This window comes from Misgurnus anguillicaudatus, chromosome 13 (genome assembly GCF_027580225.2).
Source record: "Misgurnus anguillicaudatus chromosome 13, ASM2758022v2, whole genome shotgun sequence".
NCBI classification, from domain to species: Eukaryota; Metazoa; Chordata; class Actinopteri; order Cypriniformes; family Cobitidae; genus Misgurnus; species Misgurnus anguillicaudatus.
This window is the reverse complement of record NC_073349.2, coordinates 24,935,917-24,963,622: the sequence shown is the minus strand read 5'-3', so window position 1 is coordinate 24,963,622 and position 27,706 is coordinate 24,935,917. Positions and strand designations below refer to the sequence as shown.

Here is a 27,706-nt window from a genome sequence, read left to right as displayed (position 1 = left end):
CGGAGACCCTCGGTAGCCACCCCGGGGAAATGATCGGGCGTGGTCCGGTCCGGATCTCCCTGCGAGCAGGATGGTGGTCCTCCGAGGGACCGTCGACGACGACTCAACCGTTGGGGGACCGCCTGGGCCGATCCTCCTCCCGCAGGAGCGAGCGATCGCTCACGGTGGTCCCCAAGAGACATCGGGGCTGATGGGGAATGAACCCCGATGTCACTACTCCCCCTCGACGAAACTCCTGGGGGAGCCGCCCTCCGTGAACCTGCTGCGTCCAGTTTGGCTGGATCATTCTGTCACGACAGGGTTGGAGAGACAGGACGCAAATGCAAGGTTCAAAATAAATAACATTTAATAATAAAAACACGAGGGCAGGAACACAGGAACATGAACACAGGAACTTTAACACAGGAACGGACAGGGTATCAATGACAATGATCCAGCAGTGAGCAAACAGAAGACAGAGGTATATATACACACAGACTAAATGACAAACAGGTGTGATGAGGCAGGTAATTAATTAATGAATGTCCAGGTGATAACAATCGGAACAGAGACAAGACATGACACGGATTAACCGTGACAAATCATTCATATTCGGAATCATGAGGACAGCACTACCAGACCAATAAAATGTTCAAGCTCTGATGGTGCTTGTTTATATACACAAACCTAACCCTAACCAATCATTTAGCATTTTCAATAAATATGAATGAAGAAGATGCGTCTAAAGGGTTTATGATAAAAGAGACGCTCACGTTTGCCAGATACTCGCACAATCTCATGCGTAATCAGAGTTTAGTGTTAAGGCGGGAGTGTCTTGCGTGTATTTTGTGAATGTGAGCGTCTTTTTATCATAAACGGTTTTGAAGTGTGTGCAGCAGGCACTTATTTTGACAAAACAAGTGATGCACATGATTCACATGACGCAACAAACACATATTTTGAAAACACGAGCAGCACACATGACACTACGAACACATATTTTGAATTTGCGCCCCTCGGATGAGCAGTCACGAGCCGCCACTGCCGAGGATGATGCCAATATCTATTGAGCAGGATTATAAGACACTTTAACACTTAAAGGTGCACTGTGTAACTTTTAGGAGGATATCTTGACATAAATGAAATAGAAAACATAATTATATCACTGACTTGCATAATTCTGAAATGTTCCACGGGTGTTAATTCTTTTTCTGAAAAACGCCCCCATGACCTGTCAAATGTCTTAAAATAACCACCAGAGCAATGTTTGTGATAATTGTGGTATAAGCGTAATAATTTTCTCCTTTGAATTATTTGAAAATAATGCACACCGCTTCACATCGTGCCACATTACCACTTTGGGTGTGCATATTTTCGAATAATTCAATGGCCCGTCGTCAATTATTTCTTACCTGTATTATTAGTTGTGTATTAAGACCTTACATAATGAACTGTATTGTTTTTATTACCTGCCGTTTTTGTCTATCTAATACACCGAAGGTCTCCTTACATGGAAGTTGCCTTTCCGCTCCGTCATGTTTCTACAGTAGCCCTAAACGGAAAAACTTGTCAGGACTCTGCCACAAGAATCTTGTTTTATATTTATGTTTTATAGTGATGGCAGAGTTCTGACAGTCTCTTGTTTCATGTGGAGACCATGCCTTGTTTCTTGTGGCATGTGCCTCTGGTGTCTCGTCTCTAGTCCCCGCCCCCTTGTTCTCCCTGTTAATTATTCATTATTAGTTCATCCCTTGCACCTGTGTTACCCTCGTTTAGTTTTCCTATTTAATCTCCTCTTGTCTCTTGTCTTGTGCTGGATCATTGTGCTGATATGTCATGTTTTGCAGTCTTCGTGTTTATTCAGTTTAAGGTTTTCTTCTTAGTGTTTCATGTCTAGTCAATACTGTTAGATTCATGTTTCTATGTTGTGTTGCCCCCTCGTGGGTTTTTGTTTTCATGTTTATTTAATAAATGTTCTTTGTTCACTCCCCGATATCGTCTGCACATGGGTTCTCTTGTTCCTTGTCTCCAGATCCTCACAAAACTGCTCTATAGAGTGTGTTTTGTCACTACGGCAGCTACCGTAGCTTTACTATGCGTTTTGAATAGGAGGGGGGCGCTGTGGACTGAGCTGTTGGTCTCACCCATAGACTGTTAAAAAGATGGACGACTCAATCTTGTTTCCTTCCACTGTAATGAATTGAAGGCAAAATGTCCGACTATGGGCACCGACATGTTACGCTAAAACGTCAGGTTGGAGCCAGGGCATGCGCAGAAGGAATCGCCCATGAAGCCTGGAGGCGGAGCCGCGATATCAAACTTCTGCCCAAACCCAATTAAACCACACCCCTTAAACGTCTTATTTGACTGGTTTGCTAAAAAACTCATTTGGTCAGTGTAAAATAACACAGAAATCAAAAATTAATAGTTAGTTATATCTTCAATCTTCCCTCGAAGCTCCAAGAGAACACGCCCCATTTTTATAGACAGTTTCATCGGACGCACGTGGTCGTAACTTTACTTCCGGTTTCTGTTTGTGTAATGGACTGACTAGTTTCTAAACTAAACTCTTGAACAAATACCTCGTTAAAAATAACAAATGTTTTGGTTTCCTAGGTAATCTACGTGTTGTTTATTTTGCTTGTTATATAAATAAACTACTTTAAAAGGAATTTGTTTTTATTTATTCTTAGTGGAGTTTTCCCGGAAATTACATGTGTTCCACGGAAGCGACTTGTTTATGTTGTTACTGCTGAAACCGTCTATAGTATCAAATTACTAGCTAAAAATAAACAATTGAACATTTATCAGTGTGATAACAACAACCTTAGGACCAAAACCATCTTTCGGAAAAAAAATTTGTAAGTGTAAATAATGTTTTTATTTTGAGTCACGTTCATTTGAATTGATAGGGTGGGGTTTATTACTTGTACTTCAGCCACCCACCAGGGGGCGATCAAAGAGCCAGCAGCTTCACTTTTTAAGATGTATGAGGCACACAGGTCTCAACGCAAGATGCTGCTAAAAATCTACACAGTGGACCTTTAATTTACAATAGTTCATCCAAATTTACACAAAAAAAACCTACAGTATTGTATGTACTAGTCTGTAGATAAATAATTATTTTGATGCTACACCAATATAATACTAGATAGTGCTCTAATATTAGAGCACAAAACATACTTGTTACATTTTTTCATTACAAAATGAAATAGCTTAACACAATAACAATAGCATAGCTTAGCATGTTAAATAAGTACAGAAAGTGTACAAAAAAAACAGAATAACTTTTTATTATGTCATAAATTTAATTCGTGGCCTAAAAACACTTACATCATAATATTTAAATGTTTTAGAATCAATTCCATAATCCCAAAACAAACAAGACTGAAATACAAGATTTTCATTGTGGACTTTTAGAAAAAACACAAGAGCATCAGACTTTAAATAACTGAATATCACACTATTTTTGATATGTGGGAGTCAAACTAAGAATCATAAAAACCTTGCAACTGCAGCACTCAACGCTAACCGTCTCAACCCATTCCCGGTGTATAAAGCATCTCCTCTCCTAAAAACCACACAGTCTCAGCTGTTCACTTGTGGGGGCACATTATGGCATCAAATGCCACTAGATCTCTCACTCTCAAAGAGAGTAGAGACGAGTGAAAAGCAATAAAAAGGGACGGAAGAGAGCGGGGGCCGTTCCTCTCTAATTACTCTCATCTTTGCACAGCGAGAGGATCTAATAAAAGAAGAAGAGTGTCATGGTATTTGAAGATAAATGTCAGCGTGTGTATGTATGTGTGAGGGACAGACTGCATGTGTATGGTAATGTAATGTCAGTTAGGTGTGTTTAAATATTTCTCCGAAGCCGTGTTGTGCTGTGGTTAGGATGCAGAAGGGCCCATGTGCACCGGTGCAGGTCAGCCCCTGGAGGAGAGAGAGCACGGTGGTGATACCGCACACAACATGATGGTAATAACAGCGTGCTCAACAACAACAGCCAGATTCTGTTTGCCCAAAGGGGCTGGATGTTAGCACAATCCAAATGTCAGGGGCACATGCTCGGGATGGACTGAGATTGAGCTGGCAGGGAGTGAGGTCTGGAGAGAGAGAGGATCAACAGAGACTGTCAGGTGCTCATTGGAGGGGATCAGTTGGTAGAAATAATATAATTTCATTTGTTACAACCAAAGCTTGCTTAAGTCTGTTGTACTGTGTGTACAGAGAGTACAGTCTACTTGCTGCTGTCGCACATCAATTTCCCACATGGGATCAGTAAAGATATGACATCTATCTGTCTATCTATTTTTCTGTCTCTCTTTCTGTTTGTCTGTCTCTCAATGTGTCTGTCTGTCTTTTATTCTGTCTGTCTGTCTCTATGTCTGTATATATGTCTGTCTTTCTATTAATCTGTTTCTCTTTCTATTTATATGTCTGTCTATCTATCTATCTGCCTGTCTATTTATCCATCTCTGTGTACCTATCTGTCTGTCTATCTGTCTGTCTGTCTGTCTAGCTGTATACCTGTCTGTCTCTTTTTCTGTCTGTCTCTGTCTGTCTCTGTCTGTCTGTCTGTCTGTCTGTCCGTCCATCCATCCATCCATCCATCGGTCTATCTGTCTGTCTGTCTGTCTGTCTGTCTATCTATCTATCTGCCTGCCTGTCTGTCTATCTATCTATCTATCTGCCTGCCTGCCTGTCTGTCTGTCTATCTGTATACCTGTCTGTCTGTCTGTCTGTCTGTCTGTATATCTACCTATGTGTCTGTCTTTGTATTAATCTGTTTGTCTTTCTATTTATATGTCTGTCTGTCTATCTATCTATCTGCCTGTCTATTTATCCATCTCTGTGTACCTATCTGTCTATCTATCTGCCTGCCTGTCTGTCTAGCTGTATACCTGTCTGTCTCTTTTTCTGTCTGTCTCTGTCTGTCTCTCTCTGTCTGTCTGTCTGTCTGTCCATCCATCCATCCATCCATCGGTCTATCTGTCTGTCTGTCTGTCTGTCTGTCTATCTATCTATCTGCCTGCCTGTCTGTCTATCTATCTGCCTGCCTGTCTGTCTGTCTATCTGTCTGTCTGTCTGTCTGTATATCTACCTATGTGTCTGTCTTTGTATTAATCTGTTTGTCTTTCTATTTATATGTCTGTCTGTCTATCTATCGGCCTGTCTATTTATCCATCTATCTGTGTACCTATCTGTCTGTCTCTGTCTGTCTGTCTGTCTGTCTGTCCATCCATCCATCCATCGGTCTATCTGTCTGTCTGTCTGTCTGTCGGTCTGTCTGTCTGTCTATCTATCTATCTGCCTGCCTGTCTGTCTATCTGTATACCTGTCTGTCTGTCTGTCTGTCTGTATATCTACCTATATGTCTGTTTTTCTATTAATCTGTTTGTCTTTCTATTTATATGTCTGTCTGTCTATCTATCTGCCTGTCTATTTATCCATCTCTCTGTGTAACTATCTGTTTGTCTGTCTGTCTGTCTGTCTGTCTGTCTGTCTGTCTGTCTGTCTGTCTGTCTGTCTGTCTTTCTATCTATCTATCTGCCTGCCTGTCTGTCTAGCTGTATACCTGTCTGTCTCTTTTTCTGTCTGTCTCTTTATCTATCTGTCTGTCTGTCTATTTATCCATCTCTCTATCTGTCTGTCTGTCTGTGTCTGTCTGTATGTCTGTCTGTATGTCTGTCTCTGTCTCTGTCTGTCTGTCTGTCTGTCCATCCATCCATCGGTCTATCTATCTATCTGTCGGTCTATTTGTCTGTCTGTCTGTCTATCTATCTATCTATCTATCTATCTATCTATCTATCTATCTATCTATCTATCTATCTATCTATCTATCTATCTATCTATCTATCTATCTATCTATCTATCTATCTATCTATCTATCTATCTATCTATCTATCTATCTATATATCTATTTATCTATCTATCTGCCTGCCTGCCTGCCTGTCTGTCTGTCGATCTGTATACCTGTCTGTCTGTCTGTCTGTCTGTCTGTCTGTCTGTATATCTACCTATATGTCTGTCTTTGTATTAATCTGTTTGTCTTTCTATTTATATGTCTGTCTGTCTATCTATCGGCCTGTCTATTTATCCATCTATCTGTGTACCTATCTGTCTGTCTGTCTGTCTGTCTGTCTGTCTATCTATCTATCTGCCTGCCTGTCTGTCTAGATGTATACCTGTCTGTCTCTTTTTCTGTCTGTCTATTTATCCATCTCTCTATCAGTGTACCTATCTGTCTGTGTTTTGGTCTTTCTATCTATCTATCTGTCTGTCTGTCTGTCTGTCTGTCTGTCTCTGTCTGTCTGTCTCTGTCTGTCTGTCTCTGTCTGTCTATCTATCTATCTATCTATCTATCTATCTATCTATCTATCTATCTATCTATCTATCTATCTATCTATCTATCTATCTATCTATCTATCTATCTATCTGCCTGCCTGCCTGCCTGCCTGCCTGCCTGCCTGTATACCTGTATACCTGTCTGTCTGTATTTTGGTCTAACTATCCATCCATCCATCCATCCGTCTGTCAGTCTATCTATCTAGCTGTTTGTCTGTCTATTTATCCATACAGTTTCTCTTTATCTGTGTACCATCCTGTCTGTCTTTTATTCTGTCTCTTTTTCTCTCTCTCTCTGTCTGACTATCTATCTACCTGTCTGTCTGTCTCTTTGTGCCTGTCTATCTACCTATATGTCTGTCTTTCTTTTTATCTTTCTGTCTGCCCGTCTATTTATCCATATCTCTGTGTATCTATCTGTCTGTCTATCGGTCTGTCTGTCGATCTATCTATCGATTTAGCTATCTATCTGTCTGCCTGCCTGTCTATCTGTATACCTGTATGTTTCTTTGTCTGTCTGTCTATCTATCCATTTAGCTATCTATCTATCTCTGTCTTTTTATCCATTTATCTATCTATCTGTATACCTATTTGTCTGTCTCTCTTTGTGCCTGTCTATCTACCTATATGTCTGTCTGTCTTTCTCTTTATCTGTCTTTCTGTTTGTTTGTTTGTTTGCCTCTCTGTCTCTTTGTCTGTCTGTTTGTCTCTGTGTCTGTCTATCTACCTTTCTGTCTGTCTCTTTGTGTCTGTTTATCTACTTATATGTCTGTCTTTCTGTTTATCTGTTTGTCTTTCTATTTATCTGTCTGTCTTTTTATTTATCTTTCTGTCTGTCTGTCTGTCTGTCTGTCTGTCTGTCTATCTCCCTGGCTATTTGTCCATCTCTCTGTGTACATACCTGTATATGTCTGTCTGTCTATCTATCTGTCTGTCTATCTATCTTTCGACCTGTCTATTTATCCATCTCTATCTGTGTACCTATCTGTCTGTGTTTTGGTCTATCTATCCATCCATCCATCCATCCATCCATCCATCCATCCATCCATCCGTCGGTCTATTTAGCTATCTATCTGTCTGCCTATCTGTATAACTGTCTGTTTTTATGCATCTCTTTATCTGTGTACATATCTGTCTGTTTTTCTGTCTGTCTGTCTCTCTATCCATCTTGCTATCTATCTGTTTGTTTATCATTTGTCTATCAGTACATCTGTCTGTCTGTCTGTCTCTCTCTTCATCTGTCTTTCTGTTTGTCTGTCTCTTTATCTCTTTATCTGTGTCTGTCTGTATAACCATATCTGTCTGTCTCTGTATGTCCGTTCGTATCCATTTTTTATCCATTCATTTGTAAGCCAGCTATTTGGTCTTTCTGTTTGTCTGTCTATCTTTCATTTGTGAAGGAGTTTCGTGTTCGGGAATACATTGAAGAGATCTTTGCATAAGTATGAAGATTTTTTCATCATCTACTCACTCTCGAACCAAAAAAGATATTTTATATACAAACAATAAATAATGACTTTAATAGTATAAATGTTTAAAAATACAACATGAAATTGTAGTCTCATTTATGTCTAATTTGGCGTGTCAAAGAAAGCGCAAATAAGTACAGGGAACGGTGCAAGTTCCTGTGTTATGTTTATTTGTAAAATGCATCATTAAATGAATTTTACTTAATAAATTTTAAAAAAAGGGAACTGTATCTTTAAGTCTGTATTTGTAGCCTATTGTGTGTAAATGTGCAGCTACTCTCTCCATGCGTAGTATTAAAAAGCACTACACTTGCTAAATATTTCCTTTGCGTTCTTCAAGAGGGGAAATATGAAGGGTGAGTTAATAACAGCACTTTATCATTTCTGAGTCATTCCTTTCAATAGTTCCTGCGCGTGTGTTTGACTGCTTGTATTGGTAATGATCATTGTATATCTGACAGTATAAGAGATTAGCAGGTGTGCAGTGAAGCCCAGCTGCTCTTTCTCTCTCATGTGTGCTGTGTATGGCTGAGCTGTCACACCTCATTGGTGTATGATGGAGCACTTATTATGTTAACCTTCGACCTCTCTCAGCTCCTGCTATCGCCTGCCATCTTGTCCTCAGCACACCGAACAGAGCACTTCTGCTGACGGTGTGACCGCAGTCTGAAGAGCCGATATGAAAAGTGTCCCACGGGTTCCTCACACCATGTATTATTATTACCTGCTGATTATTTTCTCTAAAACATTATGGTAGCGTTTCCCTTTATGTCAGCACAACACTGGGCCTTGAAAAACATTTTTGCCCAGCATACGCACAATATTGGAAGTTACTATGAAATCTGCCTAAACATGAGTCATCAGTTCATTGTATTCGAAATAAGACGATTGTCTTCCTAAATGATTTGTTAAAATGATCGCATTGGATATACAGCAGCTTAATGTTTCACATTTATGCAGAAAGTCGTGTTATAGTCATGAAACATTTGATTAATTTATTTGTGTCCATGGCACGAAATTCTGCTTTTTTACATGTCTTGAGCATGAATGTCTTTTTCGTGTCACTCGCATGAATTTCTATAGACAGTTTTTTGTGGCCGTGGCACGACTTTCTTTTTCGTGTCATTTTATGTATTGTTTTTTTCATAGTGTTTTCTTCCTATTTTCTTACCATTGTCGCTTGGGATTGGGGTTAGAATCACTTTCTGTTACATTTTTAGACATCCAAACCCAAACCCCAACTCTAGGCGAGAATAGTTTTAAAAGCAGAAGAAAAACATGTAGAAACCAATACATGAAAGTACATCCTAACCCCAAATCTAACCCCAACCGACAATGATTTAAAAATAGTAAATAAATAAAATAAATAAAGCCGTGCCACAAAAAAACTATTTATAGAAATTCGTGCAACTGACACGAAAGACATTCGTGCACGTAAAAAAAACTGAATTTCGTGCTATGGACACGAATAAATTAATAAAAATTTTTGTGACTATAATACGACTTTATGTGAAATCATGCTGCATTTATGACACACATTTAAAGCAACTTACAAGGGGTACGTACTTTGCGCTGCTAATGCAATGGTTTACAAACTCACCTAGATTTATAATATTGATTATAGGCAAACAGATACAGTACTTTGCTTTGAAAGAATAATGTACAGAAGGTAAAAAAACTTTTAAAATCTTGACAAGAGTTTTGTTTTCACATTTATTTCAGTTAATTCCATTTTATAACTATTTCTACGTGAATTTTTTTAATGCACCTTTAATCGAAACCATTTTAGTACAGTCAAATTAAGCAAATATATAATAAATACACGTACATTTTTAGATGCAAAAATTATTAGGATTACAGAATATCATATTGGCCTAAATCAGGCACAGCTATTGGCAATTCTCTTCTCTACTGTATGTCTCAGTGAACAAAATGTCAATGTTTATCCATTTACTCATCTCCATTTCCGTCCACAACAGTTAGACTTTATTTCTACAGAACACAAAGGATATTTTGAAGAATGTTAGTAACCAAACAACACCATTGACTTGTATTGTATGGTCACAAAACTACTTTTCTTAGACATTTCTTACTTATTTTACACTGCACTGTAAAAAGAAAAAAAATGTAAAAAAGTATCAAGCTGTCACTGGGTACCCTTTAGAAAGGTCTTAAAACTGTAAGTACCATGTAAGTATACATTTGGTGCCAATATTTACTTTTGAGGTACTAATATGCACTATTTGGCAACAATATATACCTCTGAGGTACAGTGTATGAACTCTTTATGTACAAATGTGTACTTTAAAAGGACACTTTTTAAAGAGAAAAACCCCACTGCAAAAACTGTTTTTCAAGAAAAAAAATCTTAGTATTTGTGTCTTGTTTTCAGTACAAATATCCAAAAACTCCCAAATCAAGATCCTTTTCCTGATGAGCAAAACGACCCAAGAAAACAAATCCAGTCTCCAGACCAAAAATATCAAACTTAAGAGATTATGTGCATAAAACAAGCAAAAAAATAATAAACATCTGCCAATGGTGTAAGCAAATTTTTCTTGAATCTTTCTTGAATTTAGTGTTTAAGAAAAATGTTCAAGTTTTTTTGCTTACCCCATTGGCAGATTGGTGTTTTATGCACAAAATCACTTAAATTTGATATTTTTGTTCTATAAACTAGACTTATTTTCTCGGGTTGTTTTGCTCATCAAGAAAAAGCATCTTAATTTAAGAATTTTTAGAAATTTTTTACTGAAAACAAGACAAAAATACTAAGAATTTTTTTTCTTGAAAATTATTTTTTGACTTTTTAACTTAGTATTTTTGTCCTGCTTTCAGCAGAAACACCCAAAAATTCCCAAATCAAGATGTATCTTCTTGATAAGCAAAATGACCTAAGAAAATAAGTCTAGTTTTTAAACAAAAAATATACTATTTAAGTGAGTGAATGTGAGTAAATTTTGCTTGAATTAAGTGTTTAAGAAAAAAAATCTTATTTCAAGATTTTTCTTACCCCATTGGCAGATATTTTGGCTTGTTTTAAGCACAAATTCACTTAAATTTTATATTTTTTGTTGAAAAACTAAACTTATTTTGGTCATTTTGCTTATGTTCCGTTTGTGTACCACATAGAGCGTTATTTTTACAGAATGGGATTGCAAAAGATTTCTAATCTCATTTAAATGATTCCTGAAAAAATATAAGAAGTAAAAAATAGAAAACACAAGAATAAGACAGACATGAGTGGTTATGTATAAATACAGATTAATTGTTTGGTCGAAATTATTGAGACAATTCAGTCTTCCCTGAATATTGGTAAGGACATGTCCCTAGTGTCCCACCCTAAATCTACGCCCATGTGCTCATCAAGAAAATACATCTTGATTTAAGAATTCCCAGGCATTTCCACCGAAAACAAGACAAAAACACCAAGTCAGAAAGTCATTTTTGCAGTGCAGCAAGAGAAAAAAAATGTATTGTGAGAAAGGGGACAGCCTATAGCAAAATGTAACCACACTTTTTAACCAACGATCATGAGCCCCATTAACTCCCATAGTAGGATAAAAGAATACAATAGAAGTGAATGGGGCTTATGAATGGTTTGGTTACATTTCTCAAAATATTTTCCTTTGTGTTCATCAGAACAAAGACATTTATACAGGTTTGTAACAACATGAGAGTAGTAAATTATGACAGAATTGTTTTCATTTTTAGGTGAACTATCTCTTTAATTTAAATAAAGGTTAAATTGGGATTTGCTGAAATGCTCACAAGGTGATCTTGACTTGTAGCCTTCACATCCTGGTCTTCCTCAAAAGCAGGCACTGGTGGGGGAAAACATTCACAAACAGCTTTAAAAAGTCTGGTTACATTAGGCCGTCCCCTTTTATACAAACAATCAATTTTGATAGATAAAATCAAACCTACATTTTTCTCTCACATTGCATGTGTAAAAAATGCTGTTTCATAGGTGTATGCACGGATTTAAACATACATAGAAATGAATCAGTCGCCCCAAAACAACGGATCTCTTCTTGCCCACCACACTGTATAATGACAGACTGCCTACACAAACACATTCAGCAAAGGAAACCTGCCTCAGCTCGGCTCTATCCTTAACAAGGTAATTCCCAAGTCAATCCTGCTAGCATGGATTGAGAACCTTATTAGGCCTGACAGAGGGGTGTGTGTATTCTGACATGAAGCGCGTGTGTGTGTATGTGCGCGTCAGAACCGAGCGTGGAGGTGCAGTGTGTGTCAGACGGATAATTGAGGGTTGTGTGTGTGATGCCATCTCACCATAATTGCCTCAGCTCACATGGGAGACCCAACCATGTCAAAAGCAACAAATTGAAGTTGTGCGTGTTGGTGTGTATGACACCACAACCGTGTCACCGCTCGCTGATCAATCACGTCTTCATCTCTCTTCTCGCTGCGAACAATATCATTTCATCTCTATAAAAATAGGTTACAGCCAGTGCGGCCAATATGGTTCATGCTCGGCCTGTACATTTTCAAAAATGTTAATTTGGTTTGATTGGAGGCATGGTTTGTTTACTGTATGTTTTTGTCTACTTGAATAATGTGAAGACTTTTGGCGTTCGCTGTTTGATGTTACTTATTTGGTGAAAGATACAGATGAGATGTTCACTTTCAAGCACCTTGACTTTAAATAAAAGCACAATTCAATGGCAGTTTTGTATGAATTTGTGATGTGAATGATCCAAGTAAGGGATACACTGCAAAAATGATTTAAGAAAAAAAATTCTTAGTTTTTTGCTTTCAGTAAAAATATCTAAAAATTCTTAAATTAAGATCTTGATGAGCAAAACAACCCAAAAAATAAGTCTAGTTTTAGACCAAAAATATCAAAATCAAGTGATTTGTGCATAAAACAACCAATAAAATCTGCCAATGGGGGTAGCAAAATTTTTCTTGAATTTAGTGTTTAAGAAAAATTTTCAAGATTTTTTGCTTAAGAAAAATTTGTTTAAGAAAAAAGTATAAAAAAAATTCTTACCCCATTGGCAGATTTTTTTTGCTTGTTTTATGCACAAAATCACTTACAATTGATATTTTTGGTCTAAAAACTAGAGGTCATTTTGCTCATCAAGAAAAAGCATCTTAATTTAAGATTTTTTTGATATTTTACTGAAAACAAAATACTAAGAATTTTTTTTCTTGAAAATAATTTTTTGCAGTGTAATGTATTCACACACACAAGCAAAAAAAAAATCTGCCAATGGGATAAGAAAAATTTTCTTTTTTTTATTACGTGTTTAAGAAAAAGTATACAAAAAATTCTTACCCCATTGGCAGATTTTTTGCTTGCTTTAAGCACAAATTCACTTATATTTCATATTTTTGTCTAAAAACTATACTTCTTTTCATAGAGCATTTTGCTATTTTTTTTCTTAATTCTGCAAAAAATTATTTTCAAGAAAATAAAAATCTTGAACATTTTTCTTAAACACTAAATTCAAGGAAAGTTTGCTTACCCCATTGGCTTTTTTTGCTTGTTTTATGCACAAAATCACTTAAATTTGATATTTTTGGTCTAAAAACTAGACTTATTTTCTTGGGTTGTTTTGCTCATCAAGAAAAAGAATCTTAATTTAAGAATTCTTAGGTATTTCTACTGAAAACAAGACAAAAATGCTAAGAATTAAAAAAAAATCATTTTTTGCAGTGTAACAAAAGGCATTTTTTGCAGTGCAGCTGGTTGTTATCGCATCGCACACTGCAAAAATGACTTTTTTACTTAGTATTTTTGTCTTGTTTCAGTAAAATATCTAAAAATTCTTAAATTAAGAAGATGATAATTTTCTTGATGAGCAAAATGACCTAAGAAAATAAGTCTAGTTTTAAGGCAAAAAATATAAACTTTAAGTACATTAGTGCTTAAAACAAGCAAAAAACTGTCCAATAAAATAATAATTTTTTTCTTGAAATAAGTGAACTTTTTTCATTAACACTTAATTCAAGAAAATGTTTCTTAATCCATTGGCAGATTTTTTTTAACTTGTTTTAAGCACAAATTGGCTTAAATTTTAAATGTTTTTGTCTAAAAACTAGACTTGTTTTCTTATAGGTAATTTTGCTTATCAAGAAAATACATCTTGATTTAAGAATTTTTAGATATTTCTACTGAAAGCGAAACAAAAATACTAAGTAAGAAATCTATTTTTTGCAGTGAAGCTCCGACAGTGTGATCAGGACCCGAAGCGAAGCAGCTTATTTCGCGATAACAACCAGCTGCCTGTACATTATCCCGCATATTACATGACGATTTACCTCATAATGTTTCCAATGCAGCCCTTCCTCGAGGAAAAACTAATTACTTTCAGTTACTTTTAGTTAAGACAAGATGTTTAAATATCACAAATGCACTATTTGGTTTAATCATTTGTAAATATAATGTCATTATGTTATTAAAAAACATATTTATATTTAATTTTGTGTAGTATTAAACTGCACCTGTCAAAATGATTTGCAGCATGAGGGTAACCGACTGTTATTAGTTTTGAGCAGTTGTTAACAGCAAACCTGCAAAAGTCACGACTGGCCAATCAGAGTCAAGCATTCCAAAGAGCTGTGTAATAAAAACGTATAATTATTCATGAAAAAATAATAAAAACAGGGCATCACGGGGCAAAAGCAGATCACATACGAATGAGATCATTTGAATTAACCACAAAATAAAATACACTGTAAAAAATTTGCTGTAATTTTGCAGCTGGTTGCCAGTAACTTACTGTAGAAGATAAAATCTAAAAATGTTTCATGTTTATTTAACTTTGAACAAATTGTTGTCAGTAAATAACAAATGTAAAATCTACAGTAAGTTACTGGCAGCTAGTTGCCAGTAATACCCAGTAATACTGTAATTTCTACAGAAATGTTTTACAGTGCAGGTACATATTGCCGTGAGATATGTTGAATAGTGTGACAGATGTGATCTACTGTATGTAAACAATCGTGTGACAAAAATAAAAAAATAAGTTTAAATATAAGGTAAAGGACAAAAAAAGAGGCAATCTGTTTCTAAAGATATGGTTTTAATGAAATACAATGCATAAATAAAACCCTGACAAATAAAGGCATCAGGATTTCCTGAGTGTACTCTTATAAAAATCAAGCCTTGCATGTCTTCAATCTCATTTTCAGTGCTGTTGAAGATAATGAAACGCTCCCATAGCTCCCTGTAACATATAGCTTGTTCAGTACACTGTAGTGCATCTGGGAGCCACGGGATCAGATGGTAATTGGGTGGAAGGGCTGAAAATGAAGCGTCCCGTGAAACCCGACACACTGATGGACGAGAGGGACAGGTGAGACGGCGCCGCTCCTTATCCGTGATTCACCAACAGATTCTGTTCAGAAAAAACATACGAGACATATGCTTAAATATACTGATAAAATTTTAGTGAATCACTGTTTGAAGTCTATATAAATGTGCATTATATCTAACTATAAGGTAACAATCACACTAATGTATGTCTCAAGTGTTCACTCAAAACATTCATGCGTAAGCCAATGGTCCTCCAAGACTGACAATCGACCTGTACTGAAAATAAAAATAATAATTTCACAACGTTACAGTAAACATCTATTCATTACAGGTCTACATGGGCGAGGGGGTGGATTACATCGCAAGGGTTATCATCATTCGCAAAAGGTCAGGACCCTTAATTTCTATGATACGAGGTTCTCCATACATTACAGAAAGGAGTTTGTGCCAGAGAGGAGGGCAGGAGGAGATGGAGGGAGGACAGGGAAAGAAAAGAGAAGGGAGATGAAAAAAGAAACAAAGAGGATCAGGCAAAAGGGAGGACATTGCGATGACATCACTCACATTCGCAGAGACCCACATAGCCATTATTTCAGACCTCGGCTTAAACGCGGGCGAAACGAAGACGGGGAATGCGAGTTAATTAATGGCAACCTGCCAGACGCACCAAGGGCCAGTTTAACCTCAGTGGCTTTACGTCTTACACCCTGGAGGTACAAATCGCCCCGGGTCAGAGCTCCCAGCATTGATACCAATTACCGTGCACGGCCTCAAACAAATATAAAATTGGCTTTCTATACGGTTCAGAGGTTATTTTTTAGTGAGCGTGCACGGTGTAATTCATGAATGCAGGAGGAGAGAGTTAAGCAACTTACAAAATATCAGAACGGTCGTATGCTCAGCGGGTCTGAATAAGTCTCAGTCCCTTATCGATCGGACTGTCTTTCCCTGTGGTCGAAAGCCACCTAAGCTAGTGTTCGAGATCCTGATAACCCCCCCGAGGAGCTCCCGGATCACAGCGGGGAGCAAACTGCCGGTGCAGGGGAGGCTGAACTAAGAGTGTGGGATATAGAGATAATTACAACGGGCCCAACGGTTGAACCCTCGATGCCAGTGTGGTGTATTGACCTGCGGTTGGTGGCGGTGGGTTGAGGAGTGGGTGGCGTAAGAAGGTTCGGGGCAGAGAAACATATGACATAAATAAGAAAGCCGAGCGATCAATATCACCGTGACGGATTCCGTGCTATGCACACCGCGTGAAGGACAAACAGTGGGTGGGAAGAAAGCAGGAGCGAGCGTAAATGAAAAAGTGAATGAGAGAGATTTTATATGAGAGAAATATAACACATCTGAAAGAGACATTTGACACCACCTTGAATGTGTGATAAAGACGACTCTATAACAAAAGTTTTTAAAAAACCTTGATGCTTTTAATTTGACAGTGAGAAAGTGGCCTTATATGTAAATATTTTGCGTTGACAACCATATCAAACCATGTTTGGCCAATGCTATCTCATGGCAATTTGTACGAATTTTACTAAGTGGCTAATTTGTACGACCAAAGTCGTACATTTTTGTACGATTTGCATTTCCCCTTGTGACGTTGGGGTGGGGTTTCGTTATTGTTTTTTTTTTATAATCGTATGTAGAGTTGTGCTGATAGACGATAGTATCGTGTATTTACAATCGTCATATATCGCTAATAGCGGGCTTTTATAACGATAGTTGGCAATAGTTGTTATTATATCAACATAGTTTCACATTAACATGCGCATTGCGTGCTTTTCCTCGGATGATAGTTTGTGGGCTTCTCTCGCGCATGGACTCCTCCTAGCACCTGAACTTGTAATACACGCAGCTCTGACATTTCCTTGCACTAGAAAGGTTGTAAGGCACGCAGAGAGTTAAAATCAGCGAGTTTGTTGTTCACACTCCCTGGCACGCAGGGAATTTTAGTGCGCCTGGACTTAATGATGGGTTTGGATTAATGGCATCAGTTTTAAGAAGATTGCGGTCATGACAGTGTTGCCCTTGCATCTTTTTTGTCCACCAATCAAGTGACTTAAATAAATAAATAAATGACTACTGTCCCCCCCGATAATATGGTGTATCGGCGATCTCACAGGCTAACAATAGGACGATCTCAAAATGGGGCATATCGGCCAACACTTATCGAATGTTTTTGTATGTCTGTCTTCATACGAATTCAAATGAATTAGCCAACCTCGTAAAATGCGTACAAATTCTCGTGAGACAAGTCTGTTTCACGAATTGTCCTGTACATACACTAGCAAATTAAAAATTCTATATGGATGACCACACGTGTCCTGAAAAGTAAAGCTCAACATTTCGATCGCCCCCTGGTGGCTGGCTGCAGTATAGGTCATAAAACCTCTCCATGCAAACGAATGGGACGTGATCCAAACTTAATAAAATTACACTTCAAATATTTTTCCCAATGATGATTTGTGTTGTGTGTCTCAAATGGGAAAATGGGCGGGGCCTTGATAACGCGGCTCCACCTCACGATCACTACTGTGCAAATGACGTCATTGGCACAAGATGTCAAACTGGCCATTTTTGAGATATTTAGGCTTATTTTTTTTACAATGGAAGTTTATGGAAACCCGTGGTACATCTTTTTTTTTTACAGTTCATGGTATGGATACATAACCAAAGTAAACTACATCAGTAAATACTTTTTAACTTTTTCCCCGCAATTGACAAGTTAACTCGTCAATTAAGAGAATATGCTTCCCTGCCAATGATAAGTTTTTTCAGCAATCCGTTTTTCTGCTATTATCCACCAGGTGGCTAATAAATTACCATACTGTACATTTATGCATTTTATCTAAAGTGACTTCCAGTGCATCTAACGTATACATTTGATCAGTATATAATCTCTGGGAATCAAACCCACAGACTTTACGCTCATTGTGCTATCACGCTGAGCTACATTAACAAAGCTTTTAAAATTTAATTCACATTATGTTTTCTAAACAAACAACCATGAACAACCATATGTGTCATGCCAAACAGCAATGACAAACATATTGAGACACTTTGCGAACACAGCATCACAGACTTAAACAGACACAAATTGGATGCCCACCAAGTGATGAAATGTTTGGAAAAAGTTGGGCTAGCGTCTCGTTTTCCCCTCCGCTTTGTTGTCTAAACTTCCTCTTTGTTAAGGGCAGAGCGAGACGGCTGCTGTCGCTATGATGGCAAACAGGAGAGAAGCAGAAGAAGAAGAACGATCAAACAAGGCAAACAAACAAGGCCGAGGGGAGCTCCTCTCTGAACTCGCGCATGAAAAATAGCCAGCAGCGATGAGGAGCAGGTTCAATCTGAGAGAGAGATCTGCTGATTTTACTTCACCAACTTCTGATGTACTGTCTGATCTCTCGGCACCTTTCATTTCTGAGTCAGATGAATTACACGGGCACGGTAATCCAGTATGTGAAGTGCTCCACAACACAGCTTGCACACACAACAACGAGCTAAAAATGGTATTAAATGGGCCTGATATGACATAATGAGTTAGATGTACCTCGACTTCACCTTACATTTAGCAGGAAGATGCATTGAGATTTGTAAATGATCTCAAAAAGAGACAACCTGGCTTAAACACAATACTGGTGGCAAGGGTGCAGGGTATGACCAAATATACTATTTTTGATGTGAAAATCCAAAAATACTTTACAAACAGAATGTAGTAGTAACCATGGTGTTTTGGTGTGCTAGATACCATGTGGTAATTATGGTTAAATAGTTGAATAAATATATATTGCACTGACACACTGTGGTATAGGAGAACTCCATTAAGCCTAGTTTATAGTCGCCGCGTCCGCAAGAGCGCGTTGGTGCGCGCGGCAAAAATGACGTCAACGCGGAGTGGGCGGTCGCGCGCGTTGGGTGCGCGAGACCCCATTTCGCGTGGCGCTGTGCACGGCATTTTTTGTAACTTTCCGCGCGGCTCTGCATCCGAAAATGACCGAACTCGAGGCGATTCTGTCCGAGCAGGCAAGCCTGTGACGTATCTCTTTGATAAATCCAAGCAAAACAATGTATATATTTCTGACACTCTGGAAGTAAAGTATGGAAACTTTGCAGTTTAAAACACGAATTATTTTACATGAATCAGAATGTTTGGCTTATATTTGTATTGAATGAACCACTGGATGAGGAATAAAATATAAACCTTAAGATGTCTGTACTGTTTGTTTAGTAAAAACGTTAATGAAATGATAATGTTTAATAAAGACATATTTAAAAGATTGTTGTTTTATTCATGTTCTCATATTTATATATATCAAACTCTAATGTTAAAAGCAGTAGGGTTGTTCCAGCGGACGACTTCTTCTATCCTATTCTTTGTGTTTGTTTTTGACTTTATTGCTCGCGTCCCCGCCTGGTGGTTAAAAAAATAGTGCAACGGCGAGCGCGTTAACTATAAACGCCTCGTCCGTTTGGTGAGACGCGCGCGCGATCCACGGAGGCTTGCGTTGCGGACCAAAGCGCGAGTATAACCAGCCCTTTAGTTGACACATGTGTACCGTTGCATTATATGCATCGCCATATTGCCCATGCCTAACAGTTGCACATACTGAAACCACAATAGATTGCTCTCATGAGAACTTCAGAACATGTGGAAGTCTTTGTAGCTTAAACACAAGCCCAACTTTCTCAAGGGTCAGCTGGGTTTAGTGACCCCAAGCTCCCCGGCCACTACATCATGTCCATTCTGACAGGACATTGTGGATGGGGGCTGAATATATGCATGACCTCTGGACTTTTCATCTCTGGACATCAAGCTAGAAATGCCCTTTGCTCTACAGACATCATTGTTGTTGTCCAAAAAGTCCTATTTGAATAGTGTAAACTACCTAGAATAAGCAAAAGCCTCACTTTTAGAAATTACTAAGTTCATCTACTGTAGCAATGGCTGCTCAGCTATGAGTAGAAAACAAACTGGGCCTATAACTCAGTTATTTAATATCAATTTGTTCAATTTACCAGCTGTATAATGTGTGATAATATGTAGTATGTAATGTTCATAATGAAGATCCTTAAATCTTTTACATCAAAAAGGAAGACTGCAAATCTGTAAAAACACAGTATGCCAAAAAATGGAACCTAGATTCACACATCAGCATTTGGTCTGGGATAAATGGGAGATCAATCTTATCAGACGCTTGACAGCTGGCGTGTGAGGACATTTGTCTGATTGGCTGTAGAGTTAAAGTAAAAAAAAACTGATGAGAAACTAACAAGTATGTATACACACATACATGCATAACTGGTTAAAAGCTTTTGCTCCAAAGGCATATGCCTGAATGTTTCAAATTAGTTTTGCAAACAAAATATAAATGGGCCAACATATCTTAAAAAAACAAAAAATAATGAAGAAAACGCGACCAATAGACAGACAGACAGACATACACTGTTGGATGGATGGATGGATAGACCGACAGACAATGTAAGATAAATAAACAGACAGATACTGTAGATAGACAGATGGATGAATGAATGGATACTGTTAGATAAATAAATAGACAGACAGACAGACAGACAGACAGACAGACAGATATTATAAGACAGACCGACAGACAGATACTGTAAGATAGACAGATAGATGGATGAAGAGATGGATAGGTGGATAACTGTTGGATAAACAGAAAGATGACCGACAGACAAATAATGTTAGATAGACAGACAGACAGACAGACAGACAGACAGACAGATACTGTTAAATAGATAGACAGACAGACAGGTACTGTTCAATAGATAGACAGACAGATACAGTTAAATAGATAGACAGGCAGATAGACAGACAGACAGACAGATACTCTTTAATAGACAGACAGACAGACAGATACTGTTAAATAGATAGACAAACAGATAGACAGACAGATATATACTGTGAAATAGATAGACAGACAGACAGATACTGTTAAATAGATAGACAAACAGATACTGTTAAATAGACAGACGACAGATAGACAGACAGACAGATACTGTTAAATAGATAGACAGACAGACAGACAGACAGACAGACACTGTAAGATAGACAGATAGATGGATGAAGGGATGGATAGGTGGATACTGTTGGATAAACAGATAGATGACCGACAGACAAATAATGTTAGATAGACAGACAGACAGACAGACAGACAGACAGACAGACACTGTTAAATAGATAGAAAGACAGACAGGTACTGTTCAATAGATAGACAGACAGATACAGTTAAATAGATAGACAGGCAGATAGACAGACAGACAGACAGACAGACAGATACTCTTTAATAGACAGACAGACAGACCAGACAGATACTTGTAAATAGATAGACAAAAAGATAGACAGACAGACATATACTGTGAAATAGATAGACAGACAGACAGATACGGTTAAATAGATAGACAAACAGATACTGTTAAATAGATAGACGACAGATAGACAGACAGACAGATACTGTTAAATAGATAGACAGACAGACAGACAGACACTGTTAAATAGATAGACAGACAGACAGATAGACAGACAGATACTGTTAAATAGACAGATAGACAGACCAGACAGAAACTGTTAAATAGATAGACAGACAGATAGACAGACAGACAGACAGATACTGTTAAATAGATAGACAAACAGATACTGTTAAATAGATAGACGACAGATAGACAGACAGACAGACAGACAGATACTGTTAAATAGATAGACGACAGATAGACAGACAGACAGATACTGTTAAATAGATAGACAGACAGACAGACAGACAGACAGACACTGTTAAATAGATAGACAGACAGACAGATAGACAGACAGATACTGTTAAATAGACAGATAGACAGACCAGACAGAAACTGTTAAATAGATAGACAGACAGATAGACAGACAGACAGACAGATACTGTTAAATAGATAGACAAACAGATACTGTTAAATAGATAGACGACAGATAGACAGACAGACAGATACTGTTAAATAGATAGACAGACAGATAGACAGACAGACAGATACTGTTAAATAGATAGACAGACAGATACTGTTAAATAGATAGATAGACAGACAGATACTGTTAAACAGATTGATAATCAGATACTGATAAAAGATAGACAGACAGACAGATAGACAGACAGACAGATACTGTTAAATAGATAGACAGACAGACAGACAGACAGACAGATACTGTTAAATAGATAGATAGACAGACCAGACCGAAACTGTTAAATAGATAGACAGACAGATAGACAGACAGACAGATACTGTTAAATAGATAGACAAACAGATACTGTTTAATAGATAGATGACAGATAGACAGACAGACAGACACTGCAAGATAAATAAATAGACAGACAGATACTGTAAGAGAGATAGACAGACAGACACTGTTAGCAAGACAGACAGACAGATACGCAAGATAAAAAGATAGATACTATGAGATAGACAAACAGACAGACAGTGTAAGATAAATAGATAGATACTATTAGACAGACAGACAGACAGACAGACAGACCGTGTAAGATAAATAGATAGATACTATTAGACAGACAGACAGTGTAAGATAAAAGATAGATACTATAAGACAGACAGACAGACAGGCTGTACACATTGTAGATAAGTAGATGTAGATAGATACTGTAGATAGGCACTATAGACTGACACTGTAAGACAGATAGACGAATAGATAGACAGACGGACGGACGCGCGGACAGATAAATAAAGATACGTACGTACAGAGAGACAGACCGATAGAAAAAGGATTTACTTTTAAAGATATAGATAAAGCTTTTATTTTTTCCAAAGAAAAGCCATTTTTGTTTCTTTACAAATAGTATGGTGATGGTACACAACAAGCTTATTCTGCAAACAAAAAAAACTATTTGTTTGTGGCTAAAGGAACCCACAATTTGGTTGCTCTTCTTATGATGTCTGATGAAAACTAGCTGTCTTTGAAGCCAGTCCGTGGAGGTACTTCAAACCTGCCTTTGTGGATGGAGTGATGGGCAGCCCGTACAATATTTGCCGCTCTTCCTAACAGCTTCAATAGAATAAAACAGACAAGAGAGCTTTTTGGAAACCAGACAGACAAAGTGAACCGCCTTGTTTCTGCGCCAAATGGGAAACGGCACAAAGATCCATTCTGGGTAACAAAGCAAGAAAGCCGTTCCTAATGCACTTTTATCACACCTGGAGAGCAGAGCGCTGAAAAAACAACCGAATCCTTTCTAGTTATTCGGTAAAATCTACAAGAGCTGAAGAAAAGAAACAAAAATCAAGAAATTCTTTAGTTCAAGTCCAGACTGCTTTTTAACAAAACAATGACCGTCCGTGTGGACTCCATAATTATCAGGTTATCAGAGGAAAGGCGCAGTGGTGCGACAGTGGCACGGCTACAGAAAGGTCATATCAGCCATTGTGTTTCAGGTTCCTGGCCTCGGATTCCCTGCTGACTGCAGTTTCAGGGCTTTGTAAGGATGTTCATAGGCCATGTGGCACGTCTGAGCCAAAATGAAGCCTTCAGAATGGGCTTGATATACCATTTGGTAGCACAAAGTCTGGACAATAGAGATGAAGCGATTGAAGGGGAGGCAGAGAAGAGAAAGAAAAGTACAGATCGAAAGATGAATAGAGAATTACGGCTGCAAAGAGTCATGAGAGAAGCGTGTATCGAGCCTTTTCTGATTCGATCTTTTTGTATTACATGAATTGTGTATAGTCACATTCGCTTCCAATATCCTTACACTGCAAAGGCAGCTAGACACAAATCGAATCTATTTTCACAACAAAGCCCTTTACATAAACCAACAGTAATGTGAGGATTGTGAGGAAAAAGAAAAAACAGAGGGCTGAAACTTAAAGAAAAACTTGGTGAAAATTTAGATATAGCGTCTGTAGAATTAAATTTACGATCAAAATATCTAACAATGTTACAAAAGATGCAGATAGCAGATGCTTTTAGCAGACATCTTACTGCACTTAATTTATTAAAGTAAATACTCAATTTTTACTTCACATTTAACCTTTTGCTTATAAAAAGAGTCAAAGCACAGAACATCTTTACAACTAACAATATAATTATTTTATAAAAATATAAAAAAAATATTTAAAAAACAAAAAATATTCGTTTCTTTCATTATAAAACAAAGTTTATCTTTAAAAAAAAGTTTTTATTAGGTAATTTGTGAATTGACGCAACTAATAAGATGTTTAGCTTCAATGGGTTAAGTATTATTTTAATATTAATAATAAAGAGCACCCTAAATATTAAGTATTCATAATTTACATATACAGTACTGTGCAAAAGTCTTACGCCACCACCTGCTTTGTTTTAGCAAAGTTTTAATGTCCATACATATGTATTTTTTAATTTTTAAGATACAAACAGAAAATACAGGAAATATGTAGACCAAAAACAAAACAATTTTCAGAACTAAATGTCTTCTTCAGGCATCAGTCAGTATTTAGTGTGACCTCTTTTGGCACAAAACACATCTTGAGCTTTTTTGAGTAGAATGACGTCCTGAAGTCATTCGATTAGAATTAGAAATTAGAATTTAATTTAGGTTTAATGCTATGTACACACCAAACGCAGTATGAATGCTACGTACACACCAAACGCAGGGCATTGCGTTACTCGCTCTAGATTACTCGCGGGATTTAACTTTGTGTAATGCAGATTTTTCGCTCGAGTTGAATATTTCAACTTGGGCAAAGACACGTTTGAGGCGAATAGCGCTTGTTTTCGCGGCAAACGCGCCACCCATATCGCGTCATTCGCATCGGCCCACGTGAGGGAGCATCTGATCGCGTCTTTGCATTGACTTTGTATGTAATCTACTCGTGCAAATTGTTGAACTCGCGTCTGGTATGAATCCACAGTAAGAGATCCTGCGGTTTCCTGCTATTGCTCAAGTGGAAGGGGAGTTTACCTCAGAAGTTTACTATAGTTTATACTTTTATACTGTATATAATACTACATACACATTTCCTGTATTTTCTCATTGTATTCTAATAAAGAGACTGAGAAATAATTATATATGATCACTATACAGTTGTAAAAAGAAAAAAAATAACGGTGGCATGGTGGCCTAAGACTTTTGGACAGTATTGTATATTAAAGTAAATTATCAAGTTTTACTTCACACTGAACCTTCCGTAGATTATAGTCATACAACGGGTTAAATTCCTTGTGAACAGGAAGTCGCCATCTAGCGTAGGCTACGCTTCGGTTTTCATATGAAGAGTTTGGTTCCAAAACAAGATATCTTTGTTTTTTTTTTACATTTTTTTTTATTCTCGTTTTTTTATTGTGCATTCTAATTAATATCAATATCCGCATAAAACGGATGCACTATTACAATTTTGTCGAGGTGCACGTCAGCCTACACAGAGCAACGCAATGTCTATGCATAGCCTTCGACGTAGCCCTTACGCACGACTATAACTTGAAATTAACAGTTGGGGGGGAGGGGTTACAGATGCTCCCCCCAAGCCGTCAAGCTGATGTCATCAGAGAGGGATCGGCACAAGAGGCCGGAGGTATTATCAGATTTTAATTTTAAGTTTATAAGGGTGCACTGCAATATACTTTTAAAAAAATTTAATCGTCAGTTTTGATTTCATGGGGTCTTTAAAGCACAGAAAGAGTTCCACGACAGAAAGAGACATTGGACGAACCTTTCTGTTTTCGTGCGTTGATCATCCTTGATCACCAACAGACAAGCAGTCGACAAAGCACAACAGCTTCTAAAACCCATTTAAGTGTTTCTTCAGTCCGGTCCCACATGTTTGACTAATCAACAACACAGCTACTTTAAGATATCTCAGTTAGTTCCCCAAGAGACGAGAAAGATTACAATGAATTTTAATGCACTCTTTCCCGCAGCTCTGATAAAGGAAGAACATTGTAAATGAAACGTCACGCTCATACGACTCGTCTCCGAGGGCGAATACATTAACACGTGTAATTGTGTCCCCACGGCAATGTACCTTTTTGATGTAAAGGTTCTGAAAGATGGAGCCCGACTCATACATAGAGACGTACATTTCACTACAATGTAAATCAGTGTTTTCTAGCCCACCCACCCCCCCTTCATGTTTCCATAGATGTGAAACATCAATTAAATAAAGAAACACTCCATCCACTTTCCTCAAGGTCTTTCTCTGTGGAGAAATGCACGGCCACATGAAGCTTTCTGAGCCATTATCACAAACAAGATAATTCTCGCCATCTATTACATTGTGTAAATGCGCTGCTGGAACAATAAGTTTGTTCTGAATTCAAACCACTTTAGCGTTCGAAAAACTTTTCAAGCCAACAAACTTGCCATTTTACTTGATGTTGTTTGCCATTGCGAGTGCTATTATTCAGGACACAAAAGAAAGCGAGGGAAAAGCGCCGTCTCGGAAAAAGAAAGATAATGGTGTTCGCTTTGATTGGTTTCTTCTAAAGCAGGCGGACCGAGGATCAATTCACTTTTTGAAAAGACGGGATGGTTGTTTACAACAGTGGACCTGCAGCAATATGAAAATGAAATCAATAATCCCACTGTGTGCAATGGATGGATAGAGGCTGGAGGGATCTGCTCTTACAACTGAAAGAACGAGAGAGGGCTGGAAAAAGAAAGGCAGAGTTTGGGAGAGATTTGAAGGAATCAACTCGAAATGATGGCAAATGATGAGCCTTGTGCCTGTTGTTCAATAGTAGGCTGTTGTTGTGAGAAATAATTGAGAGATGTGTTTACATACCTACAAAGAAATATTACAGGTCCTTATTTTTATTTTGAATTTCGTCAAGGCCCCATGCAATTGAACTGGAGTTTTGAAGCTTTAAGTCCATGTTGGTTTTAGTCGTCTATATGCTAGTCTACTATTTATGTTTAACACATATGCATACTTAAATGTGAAAATATTTATGTTATGTTGGTTGTAAGTCTACTTATATCCTGATAGCAATCACTATGTTAAGTGATCCAAATGTATTTATAAAAATACATATCGTCTGTCGAAGGCATAGGACCATAAAATGTTTGTTTAAATATTGCATTCGTCCGAATGGTCTGTTAGTATGTGTTACCTGTCAGTGTGTTTGCATATCACGCGTCATCTGCGCATTCGCGTATGCTGTACAGACAGCCTGATCTCACGAGAATTCGTAAATATTTTACGAGTTGGCTAATTCGTATAAATTCATATGAAGTTAATCGCGCAAAAACGTACGATTATCATGAAAAACAAGAACAAAACCCAACCCCTAACTCCAACGTCACAGGGGTCAAGGCAAATCGTACAAAAATCATTGAATGTGGTCGTATGAATTAACACGAATAAGCCACCTCGTAAAATACGTACGAATTGCCATGAGACACCATTGGCAGGCAAACTACAACTACCTAAGTGGCGCCAGTGACTTCTCTTCCGAGGGGTGCAAATTCAAAATAGGTGTCATGTGTGTAGCTCGTCATGTCAAAATATGTATGTGTGCGTCATTTGAACCTATGTGCATCATGCGTCATGTCAAAATACGTGCCTGCTGCACACGCGTCGAAAGGGTTTATGATAAAAGAGACGCTCGCGTTTTCAAAATACTCATCTTTAAAACATCTTTTTTTAT

At 37.7% G+C, this 27,706-nt stretch overlaps 1 protein-coding gene across 1 annotated transcript in view; it reads right to left on the bottom strand.

The window, feature by feature from the left end:
• Window positions 1-14,835: 14,835 nt before the first annotated feature.
• Window positions 14,836-27,706, bottom strand: part of chchd6a (coiled-coil-helix-coiled-coil-helix domain containing 6a) — a 76,711-nt gene continuing 63,840 nt past the window's right edge. Inside the window, exon 9 of the mRNA XM_073875467.1 lies at window positions 14,836-15,169. Within this exon, the coding sequence (XP_073731568.1) occupies window positions 15,146-15,169 (24 nt within the window). The 3' untranslated portion in view covers window positions 14,836-15,145. The remainder of the gene's footprint in view (window positions 15,170-27,706) is intronic.